The sequence below is a fragment of the Meriones unguiculatus genome, chromosome 6, assembly GCF_030254825.1.
Source record: "Meriones unguiculatus strain TT.TT164.6M chromosome 6, Bangor_MerUng_6.1, whole genome shotgun sequence".
Taxonomy (NCBI): domain Eukaryota; kingdom Metazoa; phylum Chordata; class Mammalia; order Rodentia; family Muridae; genus Meriones; species Meriones unguiculatus.
The window spans coordinates 19,412,133-19,435,607 of NC_083354.1; the positions used below are offsets into that span (position 1 = coordinate 19,412,133).

The following is a 23,475-nucleotide window of genomic DNA, read 5'->3' on the forward strand; positions in this document are numbered from 1 at the left end:
GAGCCACCCCTCTAGTCCTCCTTCCCGCTGCAGGTTTTTCAGCTCCACATTTGTCCTCGTGTAACGTTTTATTAAATACTGACCTGTCCAAGCAGAATCAGATTAAGAAGTCAGGGGTGGATGACCAGCTGTCCTTGACAATTATAGAACCCAAACAGCTCTTGATTTCAAGAAGAGAAAAGGATATCGTCCACCCGGTTTTATTTCATCAGGAAAAATAAAATAAAATAAAACAAAACCAGAACACTGCTGTGGAAGAAGAAAGTGAAAGCACTCTTCCAAGTATCCAAGCAGATCTGTGTGCTATGTAATCACCATGAAAATGAAATTGAAATTCCACACCACAGTGTGAAATTGATCTAATATGTCCCTATCCCACAAGTAAAGATGCCTTTTCATGTTCACACTCTAAAGCCTAATAGCAGCGTTTCTTATCAACAACTGAAAAAACATTACAGACGCAAGAATTTCTAAACTAATTTGGGCACGATGACTTAGCACGGGAAACCACCAAACTTTAATTCTCTTCCCCCCTCTCCCCGCCAAGTAGAGTCATAACACTTAGGCATCCTCTCACGCTGGGGGACCTGAGTTCTCTGACGACTACGCTGCTGGGTGGCTTGCAGGCTGGTAAGCTCACGTCCTTTCATGAAAGTTACGGCTCAGTTTGTCCCGAAACATGGTGTGTGTGTGTGTGTGTGTGTGTGTGTGTGTGTGTACACATGCTCACGTGCATCTGAGTGTGGCAGTGACTCAGGTTCGCTTTCTAGCTCTTGCACCTGTGAGAAGTGCACATGTGACCTGACACACTGCTCTGATAATACATTTGGCAACTATACTTACTAATTTGTAAGTAGATTTGAACAATCCCTTCTGGAGGGCAGTTAGGAAGCTCAGACTGAAACCACTAATTCAGAGTGACTCTAGTTGTCAACCATCGTACAGTCAAGGCTTGACCAAGAGTTCCAGAACCCTGGCTAAAAGTGAAAATTTTCAGCCAGTACAGAAATGACTTCATAGACTTCACTGGTAGTGAAACTTCGTGAAGAACAGATGTCAAGAGGATTTAAGAGGAGCTGAAATTTAACGTCTTTGAAAAAGAGAAAACTATGAAGCACATTAGGATGGTTCCATTTTCAAGGAAAATTTGATGGACTGTAAGGAAGAAATCATTTAGGTGATGGCTATTAGAGAAAGAACTGATTGATTTTCTTTTCTTGCACGCATTGTGGGCCCTGTAGAGACACTAAGACGGGAAACATTAAGGGCTATCTGTCAGGTTGGGTGTGTTCCAGTGGCACAGAGGATTTCCACACTCACGCAGTTCAAAGGGTTAAATCTCTCCAAGACACTTGCTGTCTCGGTGCTGCTCCTTCCAACTTGTCACGGGGATATTTTATTCTGGAAGTATCATCTTACCCTACCCCAAACATTCCGACAGCATTTGACCTAAATCTTTCCGTTAAGGACTTTACGAGCTTTGAGTTTTTCTACAGGTACTTCATGCCTGATGTCTTCCAGGGCGTCCAAACCTGCAAGCCCCAGGCCTCACACAGCCCAAGGTGGCTATAAATGAGCCCCAATACAAAACCACAAACGTACCTAAAACACTAGGATAATAACTTGATTAAATTGCAAGGTTTGTGAGCATGAACTTTGTAGATGACAGTGCTGTGTGCAGGTGTAAGAAGGTTGGACACCCCAGATTGATCTTCAAGGTTAGAGATAATCTGCTATTTTGGCTACATCCTTTAAGGTTGACAGAGATGAAATTCTGCAAGGTTTTGCAGAAAGGTCTACCTGGTTAAATTTCCTGCCACTAAAGTATTATTTTCCCCCTCTCCAGTCACCATTCTTATGCTTGTTCCCTAAATCCCTCCATGAATTTCTATAAACACTCGTAAATGATCTTCAGTGATGGCAATAACACGTAGATGCATTGTCTATAGAATAACAGCGTCTGTGGTCTCTATCATCCGTTATCTCATCGGTTGAGGTATTCTCTTCTTATCTAATGGAGCTGAAACTGGGTCCTTTCGTCTGCTTGTCTGAGAGCCAATCCACAATGCAAACTGTAGCTTTCTGTGTATTGCTAGGCGGCCAGGAGTCCACACCCCAAACCACCACAAACAGTAGGGCACAATCAGCAGCCCCTGCTTGGGAGAGGCCCAGGACGGAGCTAGCAGAAAGACTGGATTACTTACCACCTCTAGAGTGGGTCCCTCCAGGCCAGGGACGAGCTCATGGGCAAGGCTGTGCAAGGAAGCTCTCTGTACCATGCCTGCCCTGCGGATATACAGAGGACTTCAGTGGCCTTCGCTGTCAATCTCTCAGTCAGCATGAGCTCAATTATGCACCGACAACAGCAAGAACAACAAGAACAACGACAGAACAACCCCAAAAAACTAAGGATCACAGACTACCCTGATTGAGGGGGACGGGGACAGCGACTGCAAATGTGGAGGTGCCATCCTGACCATACATCGTCTAGCTTGGGCTGGACCTTTCATGGTACTTCAAACAAGCATTCCATGGAGACCCATGGGAGCCACATGGAGGATTTGCAAGACTGGACCCTAAATGTCAGGCAGCTTCTCATTGCAAGGTATTTCTTTTACTTTTAAAAATAAACATTTTAATTTCTTATATGTCTCTTTTCTATAAATACAGAAAGACAGACAGACAAACCCAAGAGCAGATTTTGAGAGTCAACTGAGGCACAAGCGAAACTATTTTGATGTTACATAGATATTGCTTCCCGCACCACCAAATGGTATACGTGAAATTAAAAAAAATGAAAAAAGTTGCATGAAGAAAAATGTGGGGCTAGATCCTTGTCCTTCCTCTGTGCCAAAAATAGCTCCAATGCTCGCCTTAGGAAGATGCCCGAACACATCTCATAGGTAGCACGTATCTCTGGCCTAAAATACTCATCAGATTCTGAAGACTCCATTCATTCAAGGCCTAAGTAATACGCTGGTCAATGACAGCGAAGGTTGACTGTTTGCATCAGTGACACAGTGTTTCATCCTGAAGTTCAAGGTTCAGCCAAACATCACTGCTCCGACTGCAGATCACAGCACCTTACACTGATGTGCGTTGGTCTAGGGTGGGGTTTGAGTGAGGCAATGGATGAAGGCGATTGACCCTGAGAAGTGGGATGAATTCAGAGCACAGACCCAGCACACAGTTCCGCACCAAACTATCAACGCCAGTTACCAGGGCCCCCACGAGCCATGCCATGGTTGTTCGACAGCGCCTCTATCCCCCTCAGTATCTCTGCTCTCCACAGACATAAGAACAAAACAACCTCATCTGTGAGCTAGCGGGAAGGAGAAGGAGAGAGAAGCTTAAAAGAAATCAGGGTTTTCTAGAAACTCTTCTAAGAAGGATCCAGAATATGAAGGTGAGCAGTAAGTCATTGATCCTCCTGGCTAGGTTTTGTGGCGTCTCTAAAGATTCGTGGCTCAGAAAACCAGACTTCATCAGCTTATGCCTGACCTCTCTCATCAACACACAGTACAAACAGGTGGAGATGTGCCAAACCCGACCACTACAGGTTGAAAGTATGACCACTATTGACCATGGAAACAGTGGCTCATGTTCGAAGGGCCACAGCAGCCAGACATATGCGGATTCCAACTCTTCAGAAAACTTGGGACAGAAACAAAATGCACTACTTACATGTGTGTGTCTTCTTCGTCACTGAGATACCTGAAAGAGATGAGACAGAGACAAAGGTCAAGAAAGGGTGCTGCGAGGGTCTCTGTGGTCACAGGTCATGCAGTGTGTGCTTGAAACATGTCACCTTCGGCCGGTGACAGAGAGCTGGGATTGCTCACAAGACATGCTCCAAAGCCTTGAACTGTAAGCGGCAGGGACCCTGAGCTCACCCACTCTCTTCTTAACTAACCGCATGGCTAACAGCCCAGTCAGCACAGCGCTTGTCTTGCAAACATGAGGGCTCAGCCCCCCAGACTCCATCTTTAAAAATAGTTTAGGCGTGTTGAAGCGTGTCTCCAATCCCTTTGCTGAAGAGGTAGAAGAAAGCATACCATGTCCCTGGAGCTCACTAGGCAGCCAAGCCTAACTGGTGAACTCCCCGCCAGTGCGTGACTCTGTCTTCAAAACAAAAGTGGATGGCCCGAAACTCTACCTGAGGTTGTCCTCTGACCTCTACACATATGTGCATATACATGGACCTGTACAGACACATGCACCCTTACTCACATATGCATGCATGCACACATAAAGCCTTATTGTTAATATGGGAGGGATCATGCTAATAGGCTGGTAGAAGACACAGAAGAGCAAGGACAAACCACTCTGACAAGGGCAGTAGAGCGATTAATTTGGCAGAGGCATTGATTCTGAATTTCCTTTGTAATGAATGTGTTCCTTCCTGTTCACTCAAAGCAGAGCTTTTTATGAAGAAAACACACACACACACACACACACACACACATCACGTATGTGTCATTCCCATAGGGGAACGACGGTTAACACTACAAAGAGCTCCGATATGTTTGGTGGGAGCACAGAGGATGCATGAGTCAGCGCCCTACCCTGGATGTTCCCAAGATGATTAATGGGTGACAGGTAACAAGTAGGAGTAAGTAGCAGCTGGCGAGTGGCACCTGACAGAGTGGACGGCCGTAAGTTTCGATGCAAGCGGTCCTAACTCTGCTTCAGAGCTTCAAAGCTTTGAACATCTCATGCCTCATTCTTAGGACACATTCTCAGGGCTAAACAGGCTCAAACCAATCAAACTGTTGAAAACATTTAACTCGTGACTAAGAACAGTGGTAAACCTTGATTTTTTTTTTCCTTTCAACTTATTAAGAGAACTGTTTAACCCTCCTCTGGAAAGTAAAAGTCTCTGGAAAATTTGGCACCCTGCATCAGGCGTATTACTTAACTGTGGAACACATCGTTCGGGAAGGAGATCTGTTATGAAAACCCTTGGTAGACAGTAAGGGGGAAAAAAGTTTCAAAGTTGTGAGCCAAGACCAAAATCACACACTTGCTTCTCCAAAGTTTTCCGAAGGCCTTATTTAAGGAAGCTGAAATTACATAGCCCCGCGCAAATCTGTGCCCCTGCCCCTTTATTGAGGAAAACTAGGCTATTGTTTTTCATTGTGTTTACTTTGGCTTTGCAAAGTGAAGTGAGAACCTCCTCTGAAGACCTCTGAAGGCTCTCCAAGGAGCTGAAAAAGTGTTCTACAAGTTTCAGAAGGCCCAGTTATCCCAGGAAAGCCCCCTTCCCCATCAGCAGCAGTGGGCAGATCTTAAAATCCAAATACGATCTGTGACTCTAGCTCGTGACACCAGCACCAATAAATTGATACATTAGTGCCTTTTCAGCATTACTGGAGACGCGAGCGTACTTTCCTTAGGAGATGGCGCCTTCTGTAAAATCACTTTGAAGGGAAAGTGCTTAGCCTGCCACTCCTGATTATTCAGCCCCCGACACACAATTGGATTGAACGCAACCCCAGACAGACCCATCTATATTCGCTGAGTGTGGAACTATTTTTCTCCTGACACTCGAAGGCCCTGATGGAAATCCCACCGCGTTGGGTTTTCTACTTAAAGTTATTATTCAGCGTGGTACCGTGTTCTCATCAAATTTTTTTCATGATGATTACACTCGTAATAGATTTCGAATCTCTTTCCAGGAAAGCGGCCTGATCTGGGAGGTTACAGTAGCAGGCCAGGAGCAGAAACTTACCTGTCTCTTGAGAGAACGCACGTCTTCACCTTCAGAACGGCTCAAACCCTCGGTCTTGTAGTTTTGTGATACCACCAGTTAGCATGCCATATTGGCAAATGGAGGGTATGCCACTGCTGGGGTTGCTAAGGGCAGCACAGGAAATACAGAACGCTAGGTTGTACTTGAACTTTCACTATTAACTCGCTTCTCTCTCATTTATATTTTACTGAGCATTGTGTGCTCTGTCTGACAACTCCCGTCTATATAAATATAATCCTAAATTAATATTGTCATTTACCATGAAGACATGTTAACCAATCAAATGGAGAAGAGCATAAGACACATTCCCTCTCAAAAACACTGTTTTCTTCATTTTTTTTTTAAGGCCCGTGTCATATTTACGGCACCCTAACTAGGGATATTACACTTTTTGTTTTTACCAAGGAACTATTTTTGAAGACAGAATTCTGTTCCCTTAGAAAATGCAAGCAAAGGCAATGGTGTAAATGCATGAACAATAAATTCAGTGGGGTAATTAGAAAATTTATGAAACTCCCTTTGTCCTCCCCATCTGAAAAAAAAATAATCATCTTGATACTGCAGACAGCTTAAATTTGTCCCCATTCTTTCTCTACGGGACTTGTGATGCTTTGTATTTGAGACTCCACAGACATAAAAAAGGAAAAAGATGATCTCTGTATTTCACAGACAGAGAAACCAAAGCCCAGGGAAACTTAATTAGCATATTTAAAGTTTCTCTACGGAAGTGAATGCTTGATGGGAAATAGTGCCCAAGGCAAGTCTTTAAGGCCCCTGGTGTAGATAGTACCTCTAAAAAGCTAAGAAGGGGTCTAATCCCTCAAATATGCCTCTTAGAAGTGAGCTGTGTAAATAATTTAAGCCCATGGAAAGAGTATTTAAGCCCTGTCCCCAGCCCATAGCATATTCAAACCAAGCATCAGTTCATGTTTGGGGGAGAAAGTCAAACACATAAAGCATCTTCATTCCCACCAACAAGAAGACAAACTTAGAATATTCTAGAAGAAAGGGAACCTTCTGCAGGGACTGCACCTGCCCTATTACCCTTGTGTGTGGCTGACAGAGGGCCTGGGGATCCTGCCTCTGTCAGTCTTAGCCCTTTTCTCAGTCCTCCGTGGTGGAAAGTCTCTTCTTTCTCTCTAAACCTGTTTGCGAAGATTTAGGTTCTTCCTCACTCAGAACAGAGCTCACCCTAGGCCAATACACAGCAGTCCAACAGGGCCGATCCCTTCCCTCAGGGAAAGACCTTCAAGGGGAAGCAATTCTTACCTAAATCTAGAGTGGGAAGCAGCAGAAAGCTGAAAGAATCCTGGAAGAATTAAGCTTCCCAAAGGAAGATCATGTTTAGTGTTGAGAAGGCAAAGAAGGAATTTTTCTCAAGAACAGAAAAGAGTAAGTTTCTTCAAAGGCCCTCTTAAAACAGCTTCTCTGAGCTCTCCCACGTTCCTGACTTTTGGCTGAGAGACCTCGGGCAAGTTGCTAAACCTTGCTGGACCTGAATTTCTCCATCAGGATTACAGATGCTCTTCGTAATATTCAAAACACTGCCGTGACGATTCAAGCAAAACCAGAGCTCTGGTAAATTGTGGAGTCTGATATTAAACGTCAAATGTTAACTGTTTGTTTTGGTAAAGAATAAATAACCCACATATTATTACACCTTTATACACTTTTATTTTATGTGTATGGATGTTTTTTCCTGAATATATGCCTGTGTACCATATGCATGTATGACTGTAGAGGAAAAAAAAAAAAGGCTGTTAGACCCTAGACTTAGAGGTACAGATGGTTGTGAGCTGCCATGTAGGTGCTGGGAATTGAACCTCCAGGGTCCTCTGGAAGAGCAGTCAAAGTTCTTAACCCCAGAGCCACCTCTCCATTTCTACATGTGGTATTATTTTCAACAAAACTGAATTATCACATGCTACCACAAGCTATGGCCCCTGCCTCCTTGTCATGCCTGGGCCTGACACTGACTCAGGGTCCATGACTTCCATCATTTGTGATGGAAAGAAAACCTAAGAGAATGAAACTGCGTCAGGCAAGTGAACTTTTTGGGAGAGCCAAAGGCCTTGTTGATTCTCTTCTCTGGTCAGTTGAGGGAAGCTACCCACTTTCTGCTGACGGGGATCCGTGAAAGGTGATACACACTGAAGGCTGACCAGGGGGACTGGCTGCTCTGAAGAACTCTCTTGCAGATGACTGAAATGAAGCCAAGGCCATTTCTCAGAGGCTCACCAACAGGCCCTGGCCAAAAAAATATTCACATGCCTGAATCTGGAGAGAACTAGATGGACAGCTGGTCGACTAACTGTTCAGTGTGTGGGAGGACTTAGTTTTCTCGACTACAACTTATGGTAGTTGAACTATCTGAATTTTTTTTTTTACTCTCTAACTTGTTCTTCTCTCCCTGCCCTGCCTCTAAGCTACCACACCAAACCACCTCTTTCTAAGTAGCAGGCTGTCAGACCTGTTTTGAGAAGTCCAGAGGCACCCACAATCAAAGGCAACCCCCTGAAACATTCTTTTCTTGCCTTTAAGGGCCAAAGACGAAAGAAGGCTGTGTTTGCAGGAGGGGACATCGGTGAGAGGGGCACCTCTCCTGGGGCGTCTTTTAAAGTCATCTGTGCTGGAGAGAGGGGATGACTAGGAAGTTCCCAGACTCCTTACAGTCTAGTTCTCCTAGACTCTGTGTGTGTGTGTGTGTGTGTGTGTGTGTGTGTGTGTGTGTGTGTAAGAGAGAGAGAGAGAGAGAGGCAGATGACACAGAGGCCCTTTTACCTATTTGTTGTTGTTTGTTTGGCAGGCTATCTCACTGTCCTTGAACTCACCTAGCATGCTTGGCTAACCGGCCAGTGATCTCCAGAGACCTGTCCTCCTATCCCCGACTCCCCAGTGCTGGGTTAGAAGCAGGAACCTTGCTTGTTTGTTCTTTAAAGTATCTGGGAGATAGAACCCAAGCCTTCGTGCTTGTCAGGCAAACCCTGTGCTGCTTGAAACCTCTCCCAAGCCTCACAGTGGTAGTTTGAAATTGGGGGTTTAAATCCTTAAAACAAAAAGAACAACAACAACCACAACAACAGCAACAAAAGATTCTCATCAATACTCGGAAATCAAAGTATGGCTTCCAGTATTATAAGGCTTGCCTGACTCAATTTAGCCAACCACATTTCAAGGTAAATCAAAGGAAATGTCATGAAAATACCACAAATTTGTCACTGTCAGGCTTATCAGTAAGGGAAAAAAAAAATCAAGAGTTCTGGACTCCTGGAGGAGAGTGTTTTAGAAATGTAATCAGATATTTCCAATCTGGGCCCAATCTTAGATCAATTAACTTCCTCCATGGTCTTCTGGGAGGCCTGGGTCGGAGGCAGTTGTCTGGGTACAGAGCTTATTTTCTGTGTGTGGAAGAGGCGACATCTGTTTTTCTCCCCTGGTGCGGCAAGTTCCGAGATAAGCATTTTCAGAGGCCTGGCATGTTGGTCAAGGGCTTGCTCGGTGGGGAAAGCTCCATTGTCACCAGGCCAGCATTCAGCCTTGTGCATTCTCTGGTCCTCTCTCAATGATTAATCAACATGGAGGCTGGGATATCTAACTGTGGCCCCTTCAAAGCAAGCAAACGCGACAAAGCAAGAAATGTCTAAAAATGCAGGAAAGCTACTCTCTTTTTCTTTTAGTTTTACTTCCCCCAATATACCCATATTCCTGCATTTCAAGCGACTGTGGCAGGAAGGAGGTAACCAGAGTAAAAATCCAGGATTTAATTGGCCCAAGTCACAATATGCGTTAGCCTCACTTTGCACATTGGTGGTTTAATTGTAAGAACGTGGTGGCCCCAGATGCAGTGGCTTTCACGGGACTGTGTCTCCTTTCTTATAAGACACCTGAGGGATGAGCCCTACTTGAATCAAATGTAGCATCTTGGGTAAACGATTTAACCTCTCTCAGCCTCTGCGTCCTTAATAAAAGCAGAGGGTTGGGTTGAGGCTCCACAGCCAGAGCATGTGTGAAGCTCCAGCTTTAATCTTCTGAACCACAAAAGAGGTTGTGGTGATAAACGCTTAGTCCGCCTGGGACACGGTGCACAGGGCAGTTTTTCTACTAACCATCTTTCTAGTTGCACACATTGTGTGAATATATTTTTCACTAAACAGAAGGATATTCCTCAGGCAGATACAGGCATGCCCATCAAGGAGCTGCTGTTAAACAGGTATCTAACCTGGGCAGCCAATGCCTGAGGTCTTAAGCAAATTTCAAAAGCCAAAGCAGAGAGCCCTTAACCTCCTGTGTACTACCAAGGGGCACCAGGATCCTCCAGTAACTTTTATCCAGGAAAGAAGGAAGCCAACAGCAAAAGCCACATTTCACAGGCAGCAAATGAACATTCATTAAGAACTAAGGCACAACAGGTTTTTTTTTCTTTTTTCTTTTCTTTTTCTCTTTTGAATGGCTTTACAAAGAGATCTCACTTTGTGCTTACCTTTTGGCCCACCCACCCCACCTAGCGCTGGCAAACTGAGCTTGCTGGGTTCTACAGGTCAAGGAGAAAAGCACAGGAAAGGGGGAAATCCTAACACAGCCGGGGAAGAGGCTGGCCGAACAGAAACGATGTTACAAAATGCTGTCCTTGCCTAGGACAGAAGAGCTATTAATGATAATCAGTACATGTTACTGAAAGTGCTCCAAGTAATCTCGGGACTTTGTTTCAGAAATTCTTAATGGACATTAATGCTTAGAGTTCACTCAAAAGAGAAATAAATTACATGTCAGGGTTGTAGGGACCAAGGACAACAGGCAGAAGGCACCAAAGCATTTAGCCATGTTACGACAATCGAATCTTTTATAATTGCATAAAAGCCTTTAAAATCATTTAGAAGTACTAATTATCGACATTAATAATATTTTAATGTTTCTTTCATGTTAGGGTAGAGCCTAGGATTAGCCATTTTGGTAAGAATATTTCAACTTTTTGATCAACCAAAGTGTTTTCTTAGTCACGAAAACAATTCCACTTTGGTGCAAAAATTACCAGTTGTGTAAATGGGAGGAGGAGTTCTTTTTCTGTTTTTTTTTTTTAATTTGTGTGTGTGTGTGTGTGTGTGAGAGAGAGAGAGAGAGAGAGAGAGAGAGAGAGAGAGAGAGAGAGGGAGAGATCTTCCATCTTTAGGTCATATTTCCTGATTTATTCCCAGAAGCATATTTTAATTTTGGTCAAGCAGACCAGAGGTATGCCTTCTTTCAAGTCTTGCCTTTATCTTTAACAAAAAGAGTTCCAAGGACAAAGCAGGTCACATTCCAGGGCACACTTTCTCTCTGGGAAAGAAATCTGGGTGTCTTAGAAACTCCTCTGAGAAATGACTATTCATTATGAAAAGTCCATACTGGAGAGAAGAGATTTCTCCTAGTGGTACCAAGCATATGATTAGCATCAGGACACAGTGACAATTATTAGAATCTATTCTTCAAGAAGGATCTACTTTCAGCCAGTTTGCATTTGGTAAATGGACCAATCCAGAAGGTCCCACTCAATTGGTTTACATTTGACCTCAGAGTCTGGGCAGAGGTATGGGCTGATAAATACTAGTGCTTCTAATGTAACCATCTGGAATTGAGGTGTTTGTGTGTATGTGCGTGTACCCGAACTTCATCATGTAGGTCAGGTTAGTCAACAAGCCTGTGAGCTTCCAGTAGATCGTGTCAGAGGACCCTTTGCTTCCATCTCCCATCTTGCCACTTCTAGGATCACAAGCAGGCAACCCCTATCTGGCTTTAAGATTGAACTCAGGTTGTCAGGAGTGGCAGTGAGTGCAATTATTTACCTGCTGACCTATCTGCCAGCTCTGCACTTGGCTTCTTGTGCTGGTTCTAAGCTCTGGGTTTTGGGGATCTGAACTGGGGTCTTCTAACTTGCCAGACAAGTGCTGTTCTGACTGAGCCATCTCCCTCCCTCCCATAACTGAGTTTTGTCTTATATATTGCACTTTAATTCAACAGTAGAATTTGTGATACTTTTTTCCTCCTGAAAATGCTTTACTTTAAGGATTCTAGAATCTCTTGAATCTATTTCTCTTTGACACTCACAGGGACAGGCATAGGCTTGAACGGTTCATGGCTGACTCACCAGGATGCTGTCAGCCAGTGGCTAGAGTTTTGAGCCCCAAAGACAGAGCTATCAGAACTGGTTAGATAAGGATAACCCAAACATTATGTAGGAAGTCAGACACTACCCATCAATATATTATATATACCAACAAGCAAGCTAAAGCTCACGGGGTATGGCCATGCCAGGGCAGGTGAAGATAGAGTGACCCCATACCAACAGCTGCTGCTGATGGTATAACAAGAGACCTGAGTCATTGCTGGCCATGCCTGAGATCACATAGAAAAGAAGTAAATCTGACAAGGTAGGAATGAGGCAAATTGGTTCAAAATCTGGAAATGATCTCCACAGTCAGAATAGATGAGAGTAAAGAGATTCAGGATCCAGTAGAATAAATGATAGTCCACAAAGGGAGGGTTTCAGTTATTCTAGAATATATTGAAAACCAAGGGTTATACACAGAATTAAAAAAAAAAACAAAACAAAAAAACAAAAACCAAAAAACAAACGCCAACATTAGCCACCCTGAGTGGCACAGAAAGACTGTGTCTCAAAACAGCAAACCTACAACTTTCAAACACAGAACAACTCAACATGGTTACTATTTTGAGGAAGAAAGATTAAAAAACAAAAAAAACAAAAAACAGACCATATGAAAACAGCAATAATACAGTTTGCAGCATTCACTCTGTTTAATGATAGGATTTTAGACAAGCTGTCTGGATTTCAGGGAAATAATTTAAGAAAAGAAGGGGGGTATTTAACAACAACGACAACAACAAAAAGTAAAAAACATTGTGTGTGTACATGTGCACGTGCATGCAAGTGCTCAGGGAGGCCAGAAGAGGGCGTAGGATCTCCAGGAGCTCCACATTACAGACCTTTGTGAGCTGTCCAATGTGGGTGCTGGGCATGGACTTTAGTCCTCTGTCAGAGCAGCAGGCTCTCTGAAAAGCTGTGCTGGTTTGAATGAGAATGGCTGCTATTGGCTCCTATGTTTGAGTGCTTGGGCCCCAGTTGGTGGAACTATTTTGGAAGGATTAGGAAGTGTGGCCTGGTGGGAAGAGGTGTGTCACTGGGTCTTGATATTTCAAAAGCCCACATCATTCCAAGTTAGCTCTCTCTGCCTTGTGGTTGTTGACCAGGATGGAAACTTTGAGCTACTGCTCCAGTACCACGTCTACCTGATCGTGAACTGTAATCCCTAAACTAAATGCTTTCGTTTCTAAATTAGCTTAGCCATGGTGTCTCTTTAGAGCAGCAGAAAAGTAACAAAGACAACAGCTGAGTCATTTTTCCAGCTCCAGAGTATTTTTTTTTTTTGGATGAATTTGTATTTTTCAGATTAGATGGGTAATCTCTTTCCCCTACTGGGTTCTGACTCAGGATTCCTGGTTTTGTCAATTACCTGATATGTATGTTTGCTAAGGTGTCTAACTGTCCATGTATCCGTTTCTCCAACTCTAACTGAAGAGAAAAAGATTGTTTTCTTTCATTTTAAAATTCCACCATTAGAAATATGGCCCAACTGAGACAGTAATGGTGGCATATGCCAGGGATCTCAGCACTAAGGAGACTGAGACAGGAGGATTGCCACATGCTGGAGGCTAGCCTAGACTATCTATAAAGATCTTCTTTAAAAAAAAAAAATAAGACAAGAAAAATGACCGCAAAAGAAATATAGCCATATTGATTAACCTTTGGTTCATGATATATGCAAATCTTTTCATCACACCATTGTTTATTTTAGTGATTCACCAGGAAGTGGCCATACCTGTGTCAGCAAAGAAGATGACTCATGTCAAGTATGTCTATGTCATTGGATATTCTACCATCATGAAACATGAATCTCGGAGAAAGATGTTCTAGCAGCATGAGGCAAGGGAATCAGAAAGACGCAAAACACCAAAGAATAATCTTAGTCAAAGAAGAACAGGCACCCTGAAGAGACAGGTTGAAAATATATGCACTAAATTAATGAGAGTAGTTATTTCTGGGGGGAAGCAAATGATGGGCTACTTTTTTCATGGCTTTGCCTATATTTTCTAAATTTTCCATAATAATATGGAAACACCCATCTCAGAGTTCTGTCAGGAGGATAAAATGAAATAATGAATGGGAATACTTATTTAAAACTGTTTTCCTTTGTTTTTATCATTGCAGGTATCTCTTTGTGAGATCCAGTTTTCCACGGCAACTGCTCATTGCACGCTTGACCTTTCCTAGGAAGCTCTATAGGTTGTGAAGAAAAAGGGCTATGACAGAGCTAGCTACTTTCATAAAGGTCTATAATGATGTGCAATTGGGTTCATAGTTATCCTAACCAGGCTTTACATTGGAAAATAAGCCCTGCTTAACTCAACATGTTTTCTGCAGTGTTCCGGAATGAAAGTAGTGAAGACCTAGACACTGTCTAGCTTTCAACTCCTGGGAAAACAAGCATCCTTATCTACCAGACTGAAGTCTCCTAATGTTCACTGAGAGATACCTGCTACATTTCAGCTCACCCCATCCGGAAGGTCTCTAGAGAAGCATAGAACAGGAAACAGAGTTAGTGGATATGGCAGGTCCAGAAGACAGTGATAATCACAAGGCCTTCCTGAGTGGCCTTGAAAAGGAACAAGGGAGAAAAAGAGCAACTTTCAGTTTAGACAGGACGTGCTGGGAAATATATTGCTGAATGAAACAATACAATGACTGGGATTTGCTTTAGCAGGGGGAAAGCACACAGTGTATCCAAACCTTGCTAAAGATTGAGTGGGTATGCTAGTTCATCTCCTGTTGCCCTGTTGACCTGTGTGTTTGCAGGGATGTGAGTGTGTGTGTGTGTGTGTGTGACAGAGAGAGAGAGAGAGGGAGAGAGAGAGAGAGAGAGAGAGAGAGAGAGAGAGAGAGAGAGAGAGAGAGAAGGTAGGTTGTTCAATGTCAGACATCTTTGTCTTTTGTTCTCTTCCTTATTTTATGGAGTTCACTGATTGGCCAGACTGGCTAGAGAGCACCACCCCCTGTGTATGCCTCCCCAGACCTAGAATTCTATAAGCACCTGGATTTTTTTTTTCTAAGTAGGTTCTGGGAATCTCAGAATCTGTCTGCATGTTTGCAGAACAAACACCTTACTGCCTCAACTGATGACTTTCTTCTTTCTCTTCCCTTCCTTTTTTCTCTTTCTTTCTTTCTTTCTTTCTTTCTTTCTTTCTTTCTTTCTTTCTTTCTTTCTTTCTTTCTTTCTTTCTTCTAACAGGGTCTCTTGTAAATCATGCTTGTCTCAAACTCACAATATAGCCAAGGTTGACCATGAACTTCTGATCCTCCTGTCTCCACTCCCCATGTGCAGGGATTATAAGTATGTGGCATCACCCCATTTTAGAAGGTTCTGAGGAATGAACCCAGAGTTTTGTGCAGACAAGGCAAGTACCAGTCCAGCTATATCCCTAGCCCCTGAAAATTTCATAATAGTAAGGTAATTCTACATAGAAAATAATAGAAAACTGAGAAGTTGTGTCTTCCTCACAGGAAGTGTGAGTGATTCCTGCCTGGGCTGTGAACACAAGAGTGGAATTTCCTCAGCAACTAAAGAAGGTTTTATGAGAGCAGGTTTCAATGCCTTGGGAAGTGGTTATAGATATGTTCTGAACATACTCTTCATTTAAGGGCAGATAGGATGGCTCAGCTTATAAAGCTACATGCAGCTAAGCCTGAAGACTGAAGTTCAATCCCCAGGACCAACAACATGGTAAAGGGAAAGAACCAACTCTAGTTGTGCTTTGATCTCTTCACATGTGTCATGGCATGTACACACACACACACGCACACACACAAACATACACATGTAAATAAAATTTAAAGAAATGTAATTTCACGTAATTTTATTTATGAAACATATTTCATCTCTTCCTTCCTTCCCCTTTAAATTCTTGCTTGCAATGAGGTCCTAATCTTTCCAATCTTGACTTTGTCAACCAGGATAGGTTTTAGGAACATAGCTTGATTTGTACCGGAATTTGTTATGTCCCAGTGAAAGAAGCATGAAACCGCAAGGAGTGGGGAAACATACGAAAAAGAAAAAAACAAAACAAAACAAAACAAAAAAAAAAGAAACTCATTTTCAAAATGTGTCCCTGTCACTCAGGGATGCGCGACCATAGTGCCCCCTGCAAATGTCTTGATTTTCCTACTTGTGTTCCAAAGCTGCTGACACATGACCCAAGTATTACCAATAATCTTCAAGTGATGATGCTGATTCTGTCCTTCGTGACACAGATGAAATCTATGCCTCAGTTTCCAAGGTAACAACCTAGAAAACAAGTCATCCTGGAGGCCAGAACTGGTAAAGCTGGAAGGAAGGCTTCGAACCCAGACACATGGAACATTCCAGCCAAGTCAGCTTCCTCCCGACTTTGTTTTCCCTCAATAGTCCTCGTACTTCACGTCATGTTCAAAAGGAGCGCTTTAAACACAGCGTTGAAAGCGGCAAGGACGGGGCAGGCAAAATTTCAGGATTTCATCTCCAGTAATGAGAGCAGCAGTGAGTCAGCAGAGCGAGTGAGACTCAGCCAGGAGCCTCAATCACAGAGCCAGCCAGCCTCAGACAGCAGGTGTGTCACCACGCACGGCCTCTGCAACCCTGGACTGCACACAAGCCGCCGAGCCGCAGAGAATTCCTTCATCACTTTCGCGCTGATACAAGTCTGACTTTTATTATATACTGCGCCGAGTCTTACTGTAAGCCGTCATCTTGTTACGGTTTTATAATGACAGTAAGGTCCTGTACAGGTGAAATTGTCAACGGCTGCCTCTTCTCGCGGAGGCATTCAAAGTACAAGTCTCCTTGTCTACAGGAACTGTCCTCTCCTAATGGGAGCTACTCATTTAGCCTGTACTCCAAATGCGACAGCAAAGTGAAATAACACGCACGGGCTGGGTCCTGTGGGAATAGATCCTCCAAGCTGGCCCTCCCAACATTTGATTCATTGACCAGAGTCCTATTTTCCTTCTGCTTAGGAAAAAAAAAAAGGACATTCCTGAGAAATTAAGTTAACTATTAGCCAAATCCCCACAAGCTGCTGGCTTGAATTACATAACAACTCTGTGATTCCAGCAGCTAAGGACAGAAAGCCAGCCAGCATTTCTCAGGCCTCTGTGTGTGTGTGTGTGTGTGTGTGTGTGTGTGTGTGTGTGTGTGTCTGTCTGTCTGTCTGTCTGTCTGTCTCTGTCTCTCTGCCCCTCTCCCTGTCTGTGTCTCTCTCTCTCCCTCTGTGTGTGTCTGTCTGTCTGTCTGTCTCTATCTGTCCCTCTCCCTGTCTGTGTCTCTCTCTCTCCCTCTGTGTGTGTCTGTCTGTCTCTGTCTATCTGTCCCTCTCCCTGTCTGTGTCTCTCTCCCTCCCTCTGTGTGTGTGTGTGTGTGTCTGTCTCTGTCTCTCTGCCCCTCTCCCTGTCTGTGTCTCTCCCTCCCTCTGTGTGTGTGTGTGTGTCTGTCTCTGTCTCTCTGCCCCTCTCCCTGTCTGTGTCTCTCTCCCTCCCTCTGTGTGTGTGTGTGTGTCTGTCTCTGTCTCTCTGCCCCTCCCCCTGTCTGTCTCTCCCTCCCTCCGTGTGTGTGTGTGCATGCACACACGTTTATGTTCCTGTATGTGCACATATGTGCATGTGCTTGTGGAAGCCACCATCTGTCTTTTCAATTTTATTTACAGTCTCACATAGGATGAGAGTTAGTCTAGGAAGCTCGATGGCTGACCAGTGGGCCTTGGGAATCGTCCTGTGGCTGCCTCCCCAGCACTGGGCTTCAAGCACGTGGCACCACACCTGGCCTCTTTATGTGGGCGCTGGCAACCAAACTCCAGCCCTCATGCTGGCAATTTACTCACTGAGCCTTCCCCATCCCCATTTCCTCTGATTTCTTTCAGTTCTCCTGCCCTTCCACCTGCCTGCCCTTCTCCAAGCCCCAGATACCTCTGCCTTAAGCAGTCTGTTGAGCTTTTTCTTATTCCTGGACTTTAGAGATGTGAGGTGCATCCTGTTACACTATGTGATGGCCTGGTTTCACTAAATACCTGGAGTCTGTGACTCTCCTTCGAATCCATAGACCATTCTCAGAGGCCGGACTCTACAAAGTGCACCGGCAATCGCTAATGCATCAAATTGTTGTTCCAGGACCACCGAACACATTATTTCTGCTGCAGGAGAAAATGAGGAGGGGAAGCGAGGGCAAAGGTAAGACCTTGTTTTCCTAAAATGGACAGAGCCGGAGAGGCGGTTCCATTCTCCAGGGATTGAGTCCGGATACCTCCAGGTTTGGAAGGGAATTGATGTAACAGGAGACAGCTCTCTCTTTCTTCTGAGACCACAGGTAAATAGCAACCTGTTTCTGGGGTGGGGAGCTAGCATGGAAAAACAGGTTCCTGGGGCTGTAAAGCATTTGTACTGGGAGAAAAGCAGGGAGTCCCCCAGTTTCTGGAGGTGGCTGAATGTCTGCTCTCACCGGGGAGGAGCTGGGCTGAAAAGGGGAAGGTGTCCTTTCCAGTGAATTAACAGCGACGGCCACTAGTGAGGTGCTTTCTGTAGCGTTTTGCATTAGTGACTGTACCACTGCCTGTGACCACCCTTTATAGTAAGTCAGAAACACAGACAGTGGGCAGAGCTCCGTACCTCTCACTGCACTGCTTCAAGACCCACAGGCCCTGGTTTCTTGCTCTCCGTGCTTCCCACACTGTGGCACAGATGGCACCGCCCCTCCTCCCATCTTTTGGGTACCACAGAGAGTTCGAATGCGACCTTCTTTTGGGTTTATCGAGATTAGATCTCGCTGCGTAGCCACGGATGCCCCGGAAATGTCGTTTAGACCAGGCTGTCCCAGAATTCCTCCTGCCTCTACCCCTCCAGAGCTTGTATTATGGGAACTTGCCACCACTCCTGTCTGTTTTCCTTTCTAAGGCTCCTTTTCAAGCTCTACACTGGAAATGAACCCAGGGATGTGGAGATGGCTCCGTTGGTAAAGTGCTGGCCATGCAAGCCTGAGGACCTGAGTTCTGTCCCCAGCACCCACATAAAAAAGCCGAGCATGGCGGTGGACACCGGCCATCTCGGCCCTGGAGAGGCAGAGACAGGAGGATGCCAGAGGCTCGCTAGCCAGTCAGCCTCACTGAATCTGTGAGCTCCAGGATTCGTGACAGACCTTGTCTTAAAAAAAATAATGTGGAGACTGGTTGAGCAAGACACTTGGTGGTCACCTCTGGCCTCCAGAATCATGCACATGTAATGCCCTTGCACATTCCAGGAACATGTATACATACGTACACACGGTGAACGCCGCTGCTTTTACAGCTCCAACCTACAGATCTCTCTGTCCTTTTTCTTCTGGGAAAGGTGATCTACTCACAACACATCCGACCTTTTGGCTAAAGCAGGGGTGCTCTCGAGTCCCCAAAATCGGGCCTCCTGCTCAGCAGAGCACACACAAGCAGGACCCTGAAGAAGACACCCCCATCTAACTTTTCACACTCGCCTCCAATTTCCTAAGTTATTTTTGTTATTTCAAAATCCAGCTCTCTATAATAAATTTATAGGGTGCCTGGGGGGAACTCCATTCATATTCCATGGTATCTCATTCACAGCTCCTCCAGGAGAGAAACATGGGGTTTACCCTGCCAGCAGCCAGCAGCCAGCAGCACTCCGACATGCGAAGCTACCGTATAGTAATGACAAATCAACTCCTGTGGGGGCGCCCCCGTACCCAGGAAGAAGGGCCTGTGGAGTAAGATGTGGTGGTGCTTTCTTGCAGCAGGAACACCTGAGGACCACGAAATCGTCAGAAAGCATGTTGTCCAGGTGATTTTTAAGAATTTTTTTTTATTTGTGCATGCGTGCTTGTGTGTGTGTGTGTGTGTGTGTGTGTGTGTGTGCGTGCCTGTGCACGCATGGGCTCATGCACTCGTGTACCATATATGTGCACGTATCCGGGAGGACAGAAGGCAGATCCTCTGGAGCTGGTGTTACAGGTGGTTGTAAGCTGTCCGACGTGGGTGCTAAGCACTGAACTCTTTCGCAAGGGCAGCAAGTGCTGTTAACCCCTGAGGCATCTCTGCAGTCCTTCAAGCGATTATTGCATACTCCATGCTTAAACTGAGCATCAATCGCTATTTCCCCTTTCTCCTCGGAGTACCCACATGCCAAGCAAGCCTTCAGGAAGGGAGAGTGTGTGGGACCCACTGCCCAGCATGCAGGCACTCATTTAAGGGATGAACTGACCTTTGGGGAGGTTTATCCAGCCCCTACCCACTGAGCCATCTTGCTAGTCCAACCCCTCATCCTTGTGACTCTCCCTTGCCGCAATCACTGCTACTCCGAGGGGTCTTTCAGGGCATCCTTTCAGCGGTGATGGACATGCTAAAGGGGAGATGACACTGCTCCAGGGGAGGAGGACCTGGGAGTTGGCCTCTGGGACCAACTAACCACACCCCCAATCCTGGGGCAGAGACAAGATGAGGATGTCTCAAGGAGCGCTTGCCTTTCTCCCTGACAGGGGTACAACACACTCCTCGAGGTCTTGGGGACTGAGGGCAACTTACATCTGGTTCTAGTATGTGAGAGCAAGAGACATTTCTGTCCACAAAGCAAGGAAAAGCTTCCGGCTTTTCGCTGCTTTGTCCCTTCTGGTAAACGCTCCTTCACCGTGCGGCATCTGGATCCTCAAGGAACACGTTCCGTGAAGAAAGGCACCTGGCTTCCCAGTCAGAACACTTCCCCGAAATCAGAGACCTCTGGTATTTTTTTTAAAAGTGGTCTACTGTTTCTTTGCCAAGGATTCTCTTCATCTCTGTTTGGTGTTTGTTTGTTTGTTTGTTTGTTCGTTCTTCCTTGGCTGGTCTAATTCCCAGGGATCCATCAAGATTGAGTGAAGGCCTTGCCCACGCCTGTACACGTTATTTGTTTATCTGAAGTTCTCCCACATGCTGATTTGATGTGCTCTGCTGTGCAGGTTAGACACAGCCCGAGAGCATCAGTGGAAAGATGGGCGGGACCATGTTTCTCTCCATAATCGACATGGCCTGGTACAGGTCCACAGCCATCCCTGGCGAAGGGGTAACTGTTGTAAACCACTGGGCACCCTTTATCTGTGTACCCCTCCTTATGCTGCACACACTCAAGCATTCATCATCTTCTCTCCCAGAGGTCAGAGAATACCATTGTTGCTAGCTAAGCACAGGAAACACACTTTTATTTATTTATTTTTTATCTCTGGATCTTAAGGCCCTGTTCGAGTAACTGGCATACTGTAACTGATTGGAAAATGGCTCTTGAATACTTGCTGGATGAACCAAAAGTGCCTTCAAATGCCAGGTAGACAGCTCAGTTATCTTGCTTGCCGAGAAAAGCTACTGACTTGAGTTCAAAACCCAGAACCCGTGTAAAGGTGGAAGGAGAGAACCAACTTCATAAACTTGTATTCTGACCCTCCATTCTTGCTCCTCTCTCTCTCTGAAGTTAAAAAAACAGTGCTTTCAAGAAATTTGTAGCTCTTGGCAAGAACCTGTGTTCTCAGACATTTGAAAGCCTAACCTTGACATGTTCAGTCTGACACGAGTGACAGGCAAGAACTGGCTTGAACTGGTGGAGACTGAACAACTGATCAGGACAAGTTTCACTAAGCAAGACAGTATCTCCCATAGGCCTGTGGAGGACCCTTTACCTGAGACCCAGCTCCTTGAGTGTTTGGGGAAAGTAGGTAAAATGTTGAGTGCTTTCTAGTGTGCTCCCTCTCCATCCCTTGAAGACACAAGAGTTCGCTCACTCACTCATTTACTTATGCACTTATCCAGTCCCTCACTCACTGTCTTTAGGTCCTGCTCCACGCGGAGAGCCCTGGCAGCCCTCCTCTCTGCCACATCCTCCTTGCAGGTGCTCAACCCTGGCTCAGCATGCAGCTTCCCCTCTGCCCTGTCCTTGTACACTCCAGCCCATTTTTGAAAGATGCCCCATCCTCCTGTATGGCTGATGTGTTCAGTGCTGACCTCAGAGTCTGACAGAAAGACTGATGAGGCAGTCCTAGGAAGGGCTTCAAGGTTACCCGCCAATTCTCCATCAGTCTCTGGCACTCTGAAGGCCAGGGGACTCTCTATGGTGACGCCAACTGCACAGAAACATCATATCTCTGTGATTTCTACATCACTCCTGAGAAGCATTAATTGGCCAAGCCTCCTGCAGGCCGTCCTCAGAAGAGTGGTCAGGTAAGAGGGCTCATGGACTATAGCTTAGGGTTATAGCCTGGACCATCGCAGACAACCAGTTCGAGGCTAAAGCTATATTGACCAGCTATGACCTACTGGAGCAGGCTCTTCCACTTTCAAAGCCACAGGCAACTGGAATACAGAGGGTGCCTGTCTTAAAGAGATGTGGCCTGGATTCATTGACCAGAGGTATTATAAATCACTCAACAAGGACCAGGCTGTGGGGGCTGCTTTCTGGATGTGTCTGTAAGTTCAAGAAAAAGAAAATCACATCATGTATAGAGTATCACTACTGTTAACTATCTTTTATCAAGAGTTTATCCAGGTTAACTGTAACAGCTCGTGTATAGGTGACTGTTACACACATACTAAGGGTCCTCAAACATGCTAGCTCCTTAGATGATTAAAGTGAGTCTTTGCTATGGTGCTGTATATTTAAGCTTCTTTTTTCTTTTCTTTTGCTTTTGAGACGAAGGTCTTGTGTGTCTCGGGCTGGCCTCAACCTTACTGTACTGGTTAGTTTTGTCAACTTGATACAAGCTAGGGTCCTCTAGGGAGAGGGAACCTCAACTGAGAAAGTGACCCCATCAGTGAGCCTGTAGGGAAGCTGGCATTTTCTTGATTAGTGATTGCTGCATCAGAGTCCAGCCCCCCATGGGCCGTGCCACCTCTGGGCAGGTGGTCTTAAGAAACTAGGCGGAGTGAGCCATGGGTAACAAGGCAAAAGCAGCACCCCTCTGCTGTCTCGGTTTAGTTCCTGCCTCCAGGCTCTTGCCTTGAGCCCCTGCCCTGACTTCCCTCGGCGATGGAGTGTGACCTGAGACTGACAAGCTGCAATAAACCTTTTCCTCTCCAACTTGCTTTGGGTCACGGTGTTTATAAAAGCAATAGAAAGCAAACTAAGCAAATGGACTTGAACTTCTGATCCCCCTCCCAAGTGCTGGGGGGTATAGTCATGAAACACCATGGTCCTTTTTCTTTCTTTTCTTTTTCTTTCTTGTGACAGAAGAGTCTCACCATGTAGACCAGGCTGGCCTCAAAATCACAGAAACCCGTCTTTCTCTGTACTCTGAGTGCTGGGATTAAAGGATTGTGCCACCATGCCCAGCTCTCTGATCCTTTTATAGGGAGCTTCATCGGATGGAACCCAGGGCCTTGCGTGTGCCAGACGAGCACTCTGTCCACGGAGTTACATCACCATCTCTTAGGATTCATTCGTGGAGGCTGACCTGAACTCAGCCAGCCTGGGAGAAGGCCCTCTACTTCCATGGGCACCTTGTGTGGAGCAGGCCTGTCTCTGTCTCAGCACTCTCATTCAGAATATCTGTGGCAGTGCTGTGGAATATTCCAGCACGTCCTCTTGACCTCTATCCATAAACAGCTTTCCTCACAAAGAGATGTTC

The 23,475-nt window shown here is 45.3% G+C and overlaps 1 protein-coding gene and 1 long non-coding RNA gene across 2 annotated transcripts in view; one reads left to right on the forward strand and one right to left on the reverse strand.

The window, feature by feature from the left end:
* Rora (RAR related orphan receptor A) overlaps positions 1-23,475 on the reverse strand; it is a 731,475-nt gene that overhangs the window by 187,425 nt on the left and 520,575 nt on the right. The window contains exon 2 of the mRNA XM_060384829.1: positions 3,685-3,714. Coding sequence (XP_060240812.1) covers positions 3,685-3,714 — 30 coding nt within the window. The remainder of the gene's footprint in view (positions 1-3,684; positions 3,715-23,475) is intronic.
* Positions 16,829-23,165, forward strand: LOC132654600 (uncharacterized). Its single transcript, XR_009592233.1, has 3 exons — positions 16,829-18,059; positions 19,460-19,673; positions 20,368-23,165. It is a non-coding gene; the product is annotated as an uncharacterized LOC132654600 (long non-coding RNA).